Here is a 12,300-nt window from a genome sequence, read left to right on the forward strand (position 1 = left end):
CTATAAAAAAAGATCTTCGCGACCCAGATAACCACGATGGTGTGATCACTCACCTAGAGCCAGACATCCTGGAATGTGAAGTCAAGCAGGCCTGAGGAAGCATCACTACAAACAAAGCTAGTGGAGGTGATGGAATTCCAGTTGAGCTCTTTCAAATCCTAAAAGATGATGCTGTAAAAGTGCTGCACTCAATAGGCCAGAAAATTTGAAAAACTCAGCCGTGGCCACGGGACTGGAAAAGGTCAGTTTTCATTTCAATCCCAAAGAAAGGCAATTCCAAAGACAAACTGCTGCATAACTGCACTCATTTCACACGCTAGTAAAGTAACGCTAAAAATTCTCCAAGCCTGGCTTCAACAGTACATGAACCAAGAACTCCCAGGTGTTCAAGCTGGTTTTAGAAAAGGCAGAGGAACCAGAGATCAAATTGCCAACATCTGTTGGATCATAGAAAAAGCAAGAAAATTCCAGAAAAACATCTACTTCTGCTTCATTGACTACACTAAAACCTCTGACTGTGTGGATCACAACAAACTGTGAAAAATCCTATAGAGATGGGACTACCAGACCACCTTACCTGTCTCCTGCAAAACCTGTTTTCAAGTCAAGAAGCAACAGTTGGAACCAGACATGGAACAACAGACTAGTTCCAAATTGAGAAAGGGAGTACATCAAGGCTGTATATTGTCACCTTGCTTATTGAACTTATATGCAGAGTACATCACGAGATATACCAGGCTGGATGAACCACAAGCTGGAATCAAGATTGCTGGGAGAAATATCAACAACCTCAGATATGCAGATGACACCACCCTTATGACAGAAATCAAAGAGGAACTAAAGAACCTCTTGATGAAAGTGAAAGAGGAGAGTGAAAAAGCTGGCTTAAAACTCAACATTCAAAAAACTAAGATCATGGCATCCAGTCCCATCACTTCATGAGAAACAGATGGGGAAACAATGGAAACGGTTGACAGACTTCATTTTCTTGGGCTCCAAAATCACTGCAGATGGTGACTGCAGCCTTGAAATTAAAAGACGCTTGCTCCTTGGAAGAAAAGCTATGACCAATCTAGACAGCATATTAAAAAGCAGAGACATTAGTTTGCCAACAAAGGTCTGTATAGTCAAAGCTATGGTTTTTTCCAGTAGTCATGTATGGATGTGAGAGTTGGACCCTAAAGAAGGCTGAGCGCCGAAGAATTGATGCTTTTGAACTGTGGTGTTCAAAAGAAGATTCTTGAGAGTCCCTTGGACTTCAAGGAGATCCAACCAGTCCATCTTAAAGGAAATCAGTCCTGAATATTCATTGGAAGTTCTGATGTTGAAGCTGAAACTCCAATACTTGGGCACTTGACGCCAAGAGTTGACTCATTAGGAAAGACCCTGATGCTGGGAAAGATTGAGGGCGGGAGGGGAAGGGGACGACAGAGGATGAGATGGTTGGATGGCATCACCGACTCAGCGGGCATGAGTTTGACCAAGCTCTAGGGGATGGTAAAGGACGGGGAAGCCTGGCGTGCTGTAGTCCATGGGGTCACAAAGAGCTGGACGTGGCTGAGCAACTGAACAACACAGGTGACGAAGCTTTGGAAAGATGAACCTTCTAAATAAGGATACAAAACAGTCACAGGAATAACCATTTTCCCCATTTCCACCCTGCACATAGGGAACCACCCCACAGTGAGCTCACCCAAGAGTCTGCAGTCATGTCTTCCACGAGCAACAAAGAATAGAACCCTGTCTGCCTCCTGGATATCTTGGGGGCAGTGTGAAGACCAAACATGAACCTCGTGGAAAAACTACCCAGTTGATGCCCTCCCGTCCCCCCAGCCCCCTGCATTCCCACTCAGCAAACAGCAACAAACATTGCCAGCCTCCAAAAGTGCCCGCTGTGTACCCACTCCATCTGCTCAGACAGCTTCAGGACTACAATGCCCACGTTCTCTCTCCTCGTGAAATGGCTCCAGGACCAGAGACCCTGTTTTAGGATTGTTCTAAAGGTATCCACTGACTCAGCAGCAGCAAGAGGCGGGCCTGGTGGCTGCTGCAAATAAAATACTTGCTCACTGGGAATTCTGTAGCAGTCCAGTGGTTAGGGCGAGGCACTTTCACTGCCAGGTTCAAGCCCCGGTGGGGGAACTAAGATACTGTAAGCTGTGCTGCATGGCCAAAAATAACCCAAAACAAACAAACAAAAAACTTGCTCATGAAGGGCTGAACAACTTGGTTCCTGTTGCTAGTTCCCTCTCGGTCTCCCTTCCTTCCACAAAGCCACGTTTTCCTTTCAGCCGACACATCCAGATCTCGTTCTTGGCACAGACGTCTCTGCAGTTGAAACTAAGCTTGCAGATGGTTCAGGGCCATCGTTTTAAATACTCTATATGCTGACAACCCCTAAACGTCTGTCTCCAGCCTGGGTCTCTTCCCAAGACTACAGACTCCAACATCTGACTGTTTATTTGGCATGTGCACATGGATGTTTAACAATCATCTCAAACGGAACATGTCCAAAGACGGGCTCTGATTTCTGCCCCACAGTCCGTCTAGCTGTGCTGCTCCAACTCAGCGGACGGCAATTTCGTCTTCTGAGCTCCCAGGCCAAGACTTGTGAGCCCTCTCTGCCTGCTGCCTTTCTGCCCTGCCCCGCATCCTTCAGGAACCATTGTTGTTTGATCTCTGAGAGGAGTCCAGAATCCAGCCCTCCCCCGACTCTCACCCTGCAGCAATCTCTGGCATCTCACCTCTGGGGGCTTCCAACAGCTTCCTAGCCTCCCTGCTCACAGCCTGGCCTCCACACAGCACCCAGATCCGTCTCCTTAAAGGGTGTCCCTCATCTGTCCAAAACTTAACGGCTTCCCATTTCACTGAGCAAAGAAGTCAAAAGCCTTTTTCCTGACCCACTAAGTGATCTGTAGCCCTCCCTGCTCGTCTTTTAAAAACGAACACAAGCCAGACTGCCTCAACCAATTCTGTCCTTTCTCCCCCCAGAAAAGCTGCCCCTCCACTTCTACCATCTCCACAGTCTACTAAAACCGGTTTCTCGCCACAGTTATCAGTGACCCTCACTGCTTGATACCATCTACATACGTGTCCAAATCCAGATCTGACCTTTCACTCTCACCGCATTTCACTTTGTTGAAAACCTTCTCCCTCTGAAAACTCCTCTGTCATGCTTCGACATCATCCCTCCCCAGGTGCACTCCTACAGACCTGCTGCTGTCCCTTATGTGTCAGCTCTCGGTCTCCATCGTCCTTAACACTTGCTTCAAAGTCTCATCCACACCCAGCTCAGTTCCACCTTCCACGTCCACCTTCTTGCCTAGGGCCATTGATGAGAACTGCCAGAGGCCCTCTGAGTCTGACTCTGCCCTCCCATCCTCACGGATGCGGCCTAGGCTCCAGCGACAGCTCTGATAATGCTTCTTTGACTCCATTCCTGCCCCTTCCTAACCTACTGTCTACACTGAGACCCAGCGGGGCCTCCTCTGGCCAGTTTCCTGCCTAACACCCTCTGACAACGTCACACTCCCCCAGGCTCCACATGGCAAGACCTGGTGCGATCTAACCTCTGCCTACCTGTCAGTCCCCAAAAGCGCTGGACACGCCAACCGCAGTGAATCCGAGGCAGTCCCTAGCAGCGGCCTGTTTGTCTGTACACTATACCCTTCCGGCCCCCATGCTTGCCCCCAGTCCTCTGGCTAAATTGTACTCCTTCTTCAAGATTCAGCTCAGTGGCTTCCTCCAGAAGGTCCTCCCCGACAAGTTCTCACATCCTCTGTCACACTCTCATCACCCCATTCTGCCTGCTCACCCGTCTGTCTCCCTTCTATTCAGTGAGGACAGCCCTACCCCCACTTATTCCCTCCAGCTCATTCCTTCTTACAGCGCATAATAAGTATGCATGAAATACTTAGTATATGAATGAAAATGTGAACATAGAAATTCAGAAATATCTAATTAGATTTTCTCCCTTCCAAACAGCCCTTCATGGATTCTTCCTCTGTCATCTTGGGCTGGCAATAATAAAAACTATACCACACCAGACTCTATTCCAAAAAAGTGACATATACGAACCTATTTAAACCTAAAGCAATTCTACTACTATTATTTCTATTTTTAATTGAGAAAAACTAAAGTGCAAAAAAATTGAGTTGACTCAGGCAGAAAGTGGCACAACCATGGTTGATGCTAGTCCAAACTACCACATGTATTGTTTCTTGAGAGCACGCTTAAGGAAAACACACCAAAATTACTATCAGTCCGATCAAAAGATAATTTTGCAAAACTAAATTCCTAAGCAAACAAAAATCGGCTTTGGGGGGCTCGCCCCTTGCTTCTGGCTTGGTCCTCTCTCTGGCTCCTTCCATGAAACAGACAGCTCCCCAGAGGAGGTGTGTCCGCACCCACCAGGCCAGGCCCCAGCTCAGGTCCTCGAGGCCTGAGGCCCCCTGCACGGCGGCCCCTGCCCGGAAGGCCAGCCTCACCTTGTCACCGAGACCCTCGGCCTCCTCCGCCAGGAGAGAGCCGCCGTCGGGGAGCAGCAGGGCCGTGTCGGTGGTGGAGGAGGAGCGGGGGCGGCCCTGGTGCTGGTGCAGGATGGCGGCCAGGCCGCTGTCCTGGGGGGCCTTGCGCAGCAGGTGGGGGCTGCCGCGCTGCGGCTCCAGGGAGCTGCTCTTGGCGCGCCGGCTGCCGCCCCCGCCGCCGCCGTGCAGGCTGGCGCCCCGCTTGATGGAGGGCCGCGCACGGATCTGCTGCAGCACGCGGTTGAAGGCGGTGGGCCGGGCGGGCAGGTCGTGCAGGGACATGGCGTAGGACACGCGGTGCATCTCTGGGGAGCGCTCCTTCTCGTCCGGGGACTCGTGGTCGGACATGCCCTGCTGCTGCTGCTGGGGGTCCTGAGACGACGGGTGCTCCCTTTCCCGCGACCGGCGGCGGCTGTGGAACAGGTGCTTCAGGCCGTGGCCAAACATGGAGCCCTCTGAGAGCTGCTGGATTTTCTGAAGGGAGAAGGACGAAGAACCCTGTGAGTGCAAAGCTGGTTGGGGGCAGAGGTAAGGGGTCTGTTCCTGGGATACTAGCGCAGCTCCTGCAGCCACCTGAAACTGGAAGATCCCCTTGAACGGCTGTGGGAAGGGGGGAACCCAGACCCACTCCTCTCCTTCCCAGATATATGTATCCCCATGGCTTCCCTCAGGACACTCCTAATCCACACGTGGTTCAGGGTTCCTGGTCACGGTATCCTTGTGGCTACAGTCTGGGGCTCAGTGGCACAAGCTGGCAGCACTTGGCTCATGAGTTTTATCCCTCTGGATGGATTCTCCCTCCACCCCTGAGACCTCCCTCCTTCTAAATCAGATCCTTCCTCAGGATCCTCTTTTGGCCCAAAAGATGCCTCATTGCAATGCTCCTTGGGAAAATCAGGGTCATGCAATCAGATTATACTATGTAGCAGATATTGTTAATCCCCTACCCAATATCTATTTTCCTTTCTTTCTTCCCAAATCGCATGGCCTTACTGCACCACACTAAAAATTCATGCTTCATCAGAGGCCGCAGGAGCCTGGGGTAGCTACATGACACAGTCTTGGCCAATGAAAAGCAGATGAGCTTTCTGGAGGAACTTTTGCTTTCCTAATAAAGGCACTAGCCCTTCTTGCTTCTTCCCACCTGGAATGTGGAGGTAATGCCTGGATCATGCTTTACCAACAGCCATCTTGGTAAAGCCCCCAGGGATATGCTTGGGAACCTGATGACCCCATGGAGTCACCAAACCGGGTGTGGATGCCTACCCTGGGATTCTTGGTTCATGAAATAAACAAGTCTATCATTACCTATACAACTTTAGAATAATTTTCTCTTATTTATAGCCAATCTCACTTCTGACATAACAATAAATTTTACTGAAGCTTCCAGGTTGATGAATACTTCCACATGCCAGGAGGGTACCACATCCCAGTTCCAGGGCAACAGAAACTCCTGTACCCAAGACCCTTCCAAACATCTTCACTGGAGGTTAGTCGCTCAGGGCCTAACCTGTGCACTCAGGTTAATCGCACCCATGAAGTGTGCCTCTTCGTTTGGCTGTTCATTTGTATCTGGCATAATAACCTGGTAAATGTAAAAAAGCCCACAAACTGTGTCTACGGGCACACCTTGAATTGCAGGCAGTAAAGTGACAACTTCCTCAGCTCACACATCAGAACCAGCTGTCCACAGGCTGGAGCAGACCAAGGGGGCGCTGGAGCCCAGTGCTGCCCTGGCCCCAGGCTTTCACAGTCCTGCCCCTGAGGTGCTCCACCTGCTCCCCAGGCAGAAGTGCTCAGAGAGGGGCAGCCTACTGCCTGGCCAGGGCGAGGCCACGTGCGGGATAACTCCAGACCACTGCTTCTGCATGGGGGCTGGCTCACGTGGTGGAGCCGACCCTCAGCAGAGAACTTCAGGGCCAGCAGGCAGAGGGCTGGGACTTGGAGGGCCAGCGGAACCCTTAACTCCTGAGAGGGGAACTCAGAACCAAACAACCCGGGGCTCCGTGAGCTACAGGACGTCTTCATCCGTAAGCAACGGCCTTGGGAGGCAGCCTGTCAGCTAGGAAACCTTCCAAAGGATTACAAGTACTGGATTTTCTTTTTTTCTAGAAACAAACTTACAGAGGAGAAAACTTGAACCATGCAGACACCAAGAGAAAACCATCTTCAGATCTGAATTAGCCGACCCCACTCTCACGGTAGGCTACCCACTCCAGTATTCCTGGGCTTCCCTTGTGGCTCAGCTGGTAAAGAATCTGCTTGCAATGCAGGAGACCTGGGTTTGATCCCTGGGTTGGGAAGATCCCCTGGAGAAAGGAAAAGCTACCCACTCCAGTATTTCTGGCCAGAATTCCATGGACTAGGAGCCTGGCAGGCTACAGTCCATGGGGTCGCAAAGAGTTTGACACAACTTAGCGACTCTCACTTTCACTCTGTTAGGGCTTCCCGGGTGGTTCAGCTGGTAAAGACTCCGCCTACAATGCAGACCCCAGTTTGATTTCTGGGTTGGGAAGATACCCAGGAAGAGGGCACGGCAACCCACTCCAATCTTCCTGCCTGGAGAATTCCCATGGACAGAGGAGCCTGGCGGGCTGTAGTCCGTGTGATTGCAAAGAGCTGGACGCAACAGAGCGACTAAGCACAGCGCAGCAGCACTCTCACTGCTACTTGACACCTCAGCGTGCTTTGTGCAGACAGCTGCACTTACATCTGATGTCAGGAACTACCCACACTGCTGTGGATTTGTGTCAAAGTGGAGGATTTTCACTTTTCACCCCGTTTGAATAGTCCCACCATCCTCAAAGTAGGCGGGGCCTTTATAACACCCATTTTACAGACCAGATAAGTTTTATCACCACAGCTCACTGTGAACTTCTGGTTTACAGTTTTCAACATGCTCTTTCTCCTGCATGATCTCACTTGACTTTCCCAGAAACTAATAAAAGCAACAGCAGCAACATTTCCATTCTTAGGTGTGGAGATGAAGGTGACCACCACTGCTTCTTAAGAATTTAATCCTGGGGCAGCCCTGGAGGTGCTGAGTCTCTCCATGGAGCCACCATCTCCAGGGCCAGCCCGGGGCAGCGTCGGCTCAGGTAAAACCACCACGTTCAAGGAAGGCCGGACTGAGGCGTGCATTCTGCCAGACTTGGAAACCGCCAGATCCTGCGGTCTCTGGACCAGAGACAGGCGGGGACACCCTCCCCCTCCTCGGGCCCAGGCTGATACCAGACCTTCCTGCAGACATCACGGATGGGGCCAGCTGGCTCTGGCACTTGCCCAGCAACTTCTGCCAAGTGGTCACATTACATATTACAAACGGTCTTTCTAGCATTCTACTCCAGACCTCTTCCTTCCCTCCCTGGCACTCCCAGCCTAGCTTCTCCAACACTGAGGCCCCTCTTCCACATTGACTCAGACACAGACTTCCTTCAAAAGACGGCACTAGAGTTCTGAGGCATCTCCTCTCCCTGAGCCCCGGGAGGTAGGGGTAGGCGCTGGGGACAGCAGTCACCACTGTCTGCCATATTGCTCTGCATCCAAAATACCTTGGTCAGATTATTTTAAACATCATATGACAGCATTTTTCAAGGTGCTTTCCGATGTGTGCTGTCCTTCTCGCCTGATACGAGTGCAAGCCTGGGAGGCAGAATGTGTCTCCATCTTACAGATGAAGAAACGTAAGCAGAGCACAGCTAAGTGGCTCGTTCCATTCCCGGAGAAGAGTCTCCAACTTCTACTCAAGTGAGCCTCTACTGGCTCACACACCGATTCTGAGACTAAAGCAGACACAGTATTTACACAGGTCCCAGAAGAATATCGGCATCACTGACTCAATGGACATGAGTTTGAGCAAGATCTGGAGATGGTGAAGGACAGGGAAGCCTGGTGTGCTGCAGTTCATAGGGTCGCAAAGAGCTGGACACGACTTAGCAGCTGAACAACAACAATGGAACAGCATCACAGGCAGGATGAAAACAGGACAAAGTGCCTGAGTCGTGGGGAGCTCAGTCCCCTGAACTGCGGCGGTGGATCTTCTCGTGTTACGTTGTAGGACGTGGGCAAGAGCTGTAACCGGTGCAGGTCTTCCTTGCCCACCCTGCCCTCCGTTCTGCAGGTCAAGGAGAGACAGGGTGGCCCAAGGACCTCTGTCCCAGCAGCACGGAGGAGTGTGCTAAAGTCCATGGTGGGGAGGAAGAAAAAGAACAAAACAAAGAACACAAAGAATGATGGGCGGAGGGAGGTGGCTCCATACAAAGGGGTTTATCCTCACAAAGTGCAAGGCAAGAAAGCCGAGTGTTACATGCATGTGGGTGTCAGAGAGGAGATGGTTAAGGAGTTTTGACGTAACATGGTAAGTATTTAAAAAAACAAAACAAAAAACCCGGCACACACACATAACCAGCCATGAGTTTTGGAAATGAGGAAAACCATGGTGACTAGCTTGAGGGAACTCAGCCACCAACGCAGCAGAAAGCACCACCTGCTCTGACTAACAGGTTCCAGCTACTAAATGTCACTTGCTTCTCCACACTGACTCCTGCTTTTCCCCAGCTGCCAGGAGCCATTTTGGTGGCCGAACGCAGCCATGTATTTATTAGGAGGAGAGAGCTGAGCTGCTTCGGAGTGAGAGGAGGGACACAAACAGCTATCCCAATCCACGAGAAGGAGCACAAACTGTCCCACAACTGCCCAGAGGCTAGAAGGGAGGCAGAATGCAGAGAGCCCCAGGGCCAGGTGCCCACGCCTGCAGAGGGAAATGAGGGACGTTTGCTACCCTCCCCTGAATCGTCTTTAAGGGCAGGAAGGGCCCCGCCTCCTTGGGGTGCCATCATCCTCTCAGGAAGAAAGGGTGGACTAAATGGTTTCCGAAAGATCCTTCCTGAGAAGGCTGTGGTCTCCGAACAGTTAGGCTTCATCTGTTCTCCTCCCTGGGTGTAGGTCCCCAAAAGGGGAAGTTTGCTCTAAAAGCTGCAAACGCAGCTGCCTGAGATCAAGCAAAATGCTTTGGGGTGCAGTGACTTTGGTACCATCTGGTTAAAAACAGCCAAAAGAGGCTCCTAATTCTTCCAAGTCCCTGTGTTCTTAATAACTCCCATTAATGCTGAAAGGATCTTTAAAAGTGATGCTGACCTATAGCTAATTACCCCACCTGGCAGCTGACTGCATCTCCCCTCCTCCCAGCTGGGTTTGAAATGCCCTCTGCCCCACCACTGGTTCGGCGGGTAGGGCTCAGTGAGGTGACTGGGTCACCGTGAGCCTCAGCAAGCCTAGGTCGCCAACGTTCCTCTATTTATAGGGTCTCTATGGAAACAGGGCCAGCATTAAAGAGCTAATCACTGTAAAAACCCACAGAGTCCTACTCTCAAGATAAAAAGTGCATTGCAGAAGTCTCCGATTGCCCTTAAGAAGCCTTGGGTGGGGAGCCTGGGGCTGGAGCAGGAGAGGAGCAGTCACCCCAGGTCTGGCGCTCATGGCCATAGTGATGGAGAAGAGTGAGCGGCTGCAACTGTCTCTCTTAGAAACACAGTGATGAAAGACTTTCGGAATCATTTTTTTCTCCCCTAGCAACCCAGCTGACATTAAAAAAAAAAAAGAACAGATTTCAACTTAGGGGCAAATGATTTTCCCATTCTCAATTTTATTTAAACTTCTTATTCCTTTATTGCTCAGAGAATTCTGGAGTCAATGCAAGTCAGGTCAAGTGACCTCATACAATGGGTCTTTAGGCAGAATTGGCTCAACATATACCAGCATAAAAGATTCTGATTAAAGTTATCTTCCTGGTATGCCCTCTCTCTGCCTCTTCTTGTCCTACCCACCCTTTACCACCCACCTCCCCTGCTCCATACAGTCCTCTCGTACCACGCCAGTCTAAAGAGATCTCACCACCCTGCTCTGAACTCCAGAGAGCTCGTTATCTACACCATTCATCTTGCCATTAATCACGTTCTGCCTTGTGACATGGCTCTCTCAAACTGTTATCCAACTTTTCCCTAGCTTCTGGATGGAATCCTCAATGAGTACATGGAGGGCAGGAGCTATATCATCTATTATCTCTGTGCCTCCAATGGTAGCAGGCAGAGACCTTCACACCAATATGGCCATTGAAAGTGAAAGTGTTGGTTGCTCAGTCATGTCTGACTCTTTGTAACCCCATGAACTGCAGCCTGCCAGGCTCCTCTGTCCATGAAATTCTCCAGGCAAGCATACTGGAGTGAACAGCCAATCCCTTCTCCAGGGGATCTTCCCGACCCAGGGATCGAACCCAGGTCTCCCGCATTGCAGGCAGATTCTTTATCATTTGAGCCCCATCGCTGCTTAATACATTTCTGAGAGGAAACTATGCACATCTACAAGATCATCTTAAAAAGGAGATCTAATCCTTAGACAATTACCTTTTCCAAAGATTTAAAAGCTCAGCTGCACAACTTTTTCTCATGTCTAGCCCAGATCTCTCCTGCTGCAGTTTAAACCTCATCTCAGTCTGTCATCTCAGTAACTGCCAAGATCGGGCTTCCTGGGGAAAGATGAACAGAGACCCAGGAGCCTGGATGTGTTGACTGTCCTCACAAATGGCTTAGGTCAAGGCCCATTTTCTCCCAGCCAGCTTTGTTTTCCAAGTGGACATCATTCAGCTAACCTGGCTGGACGCCTTTAGCCAATAGGTATGAAAAATCAAATATTATCTTTTTCATAAGTCACAAAACATACCTGTGATCCCTCAAACAGCTTTGTTAAGTTCTTAACAGAGAGAGAGGCTTAAGTGTTTGGTTGATAAAGGTGGACCCTACCAGTGTGGCCTCGTTCTAAGAATGTATTCATTCTTAACTATGAGGATTTCAAAGCCCATTTCTTAGAGGAGAAATGAAGTCAGACATGAGTTTTGAGTTGGCCTCCAAGACCACCACTGAGAAGCCACCTGAGATTTTTTTTTTCCCCAACCCTGACACGTATTTTTTAAAACTTCAACCTCCCAATTCAGGTCCTATCAGATGTTCCAATTCCTCGCTGAGGGAGACATTCTTATTAATGGGATTGGCAGTGAAGACAATTAAATACACAAAAAACAGCACATTCTGTAGATGCCAAGCCTGCAAGACAGTTCTCACTGGGACAAGGGCAGCTGGGGATTCATCTAGAACGCAATATGCGGCAGAACAGACAGCTTCATTTGGCATGTGCTTTCCCACTGGCCACCAGTTCCTCCCGAGTCCATATCCAGAACGTCTCTGAAAATTCCTGAACGCAGAGGGGGTGGGGGAGGGGCAACCCCAGGCCCAAGGACCCTCTATGCTCCTCCCGTTAGGTCCAGGTGGGACAAAAACAGACACCCTCTGCATCCTTCATCACCCTCCACTGAGCCTGACTACTTACAGGGCTGGGGAGCTGCATCTAGTCAATGGCCTTACACGGGACCTGACACTTGCCCTCTCACGTAGAAAGTGCTCTCCTCTTCTTTGGTAATTAAAGTTCCACCCTTTACAACTTGCTCTAAGCACACCTCTTCTGATCAACCTCATATGTTTCTGATTTCATCAGTGATGCTTGAAGCACCCTTAAACTTAGGTGTGCTTTGATGATGACTTTCTTGCAAGTGTTTCAGCCTGTTTGTCTGGAGGCCGAGGCAGCACCTGCTGCCAAAGAACTGATTCCCCATTTCCTTATTCTTGGCCCTACCTCAACTGTACCTCTCCAGATGAAACCTCTCCTAGGGTCCCGCTCCCACCTGAGACTGCAGAAATCGTCACGCTGGAACAGGTCCCTTCTG

The 12,300-nt window shown here is 50.2% G+C and overlaps 1 protein-coding gene across 3 annotated transcripts in view; it reads right to left on the reverse strand.

Moving 5' to 3' along the window:
• The window catches only part of TMCC2 (transmembrane and coiled-coil domain family 2), a 38,033-nt gene that overhangs the window by 20,927 nt on the left and 4,806 nt on the right, over positions 1–12,300 (reverse strand). For 2 of the 3 annotated variants that reach the window (XM_006062265.3, XM_044943278.1), the window contains one exon: positions 4,488–5,000. The exons of the other annotated variant lie outside the window; for it this stretch is intronic. In XM_006062265.3, the coding sequence (XP_006062327.1) occupies positions 4,488–5,000 (513 nt within the window). The remainder of the gene's footprint in view (positions 1–4,487; positions 5,001–12,300) is intronic. 3 annotated transcript variants of the gene reach the window in all.

Source organism: Bubalus bubalis, chromosome 5 (assembly GCF_019923935.1).
Source record: "Bubalus bubalis isolate 160015118507 breed Murrah chromosome 5, NDDB_SH_1, whole genome shotgun sequence".
NCBI classification, from domain to species: domain Eukaryota; kingdom Metazoa; phylum Chordata; class Mammalia; order Artiodactyla; family Bovidae; genus Bubalus; species Bubalus bubalis.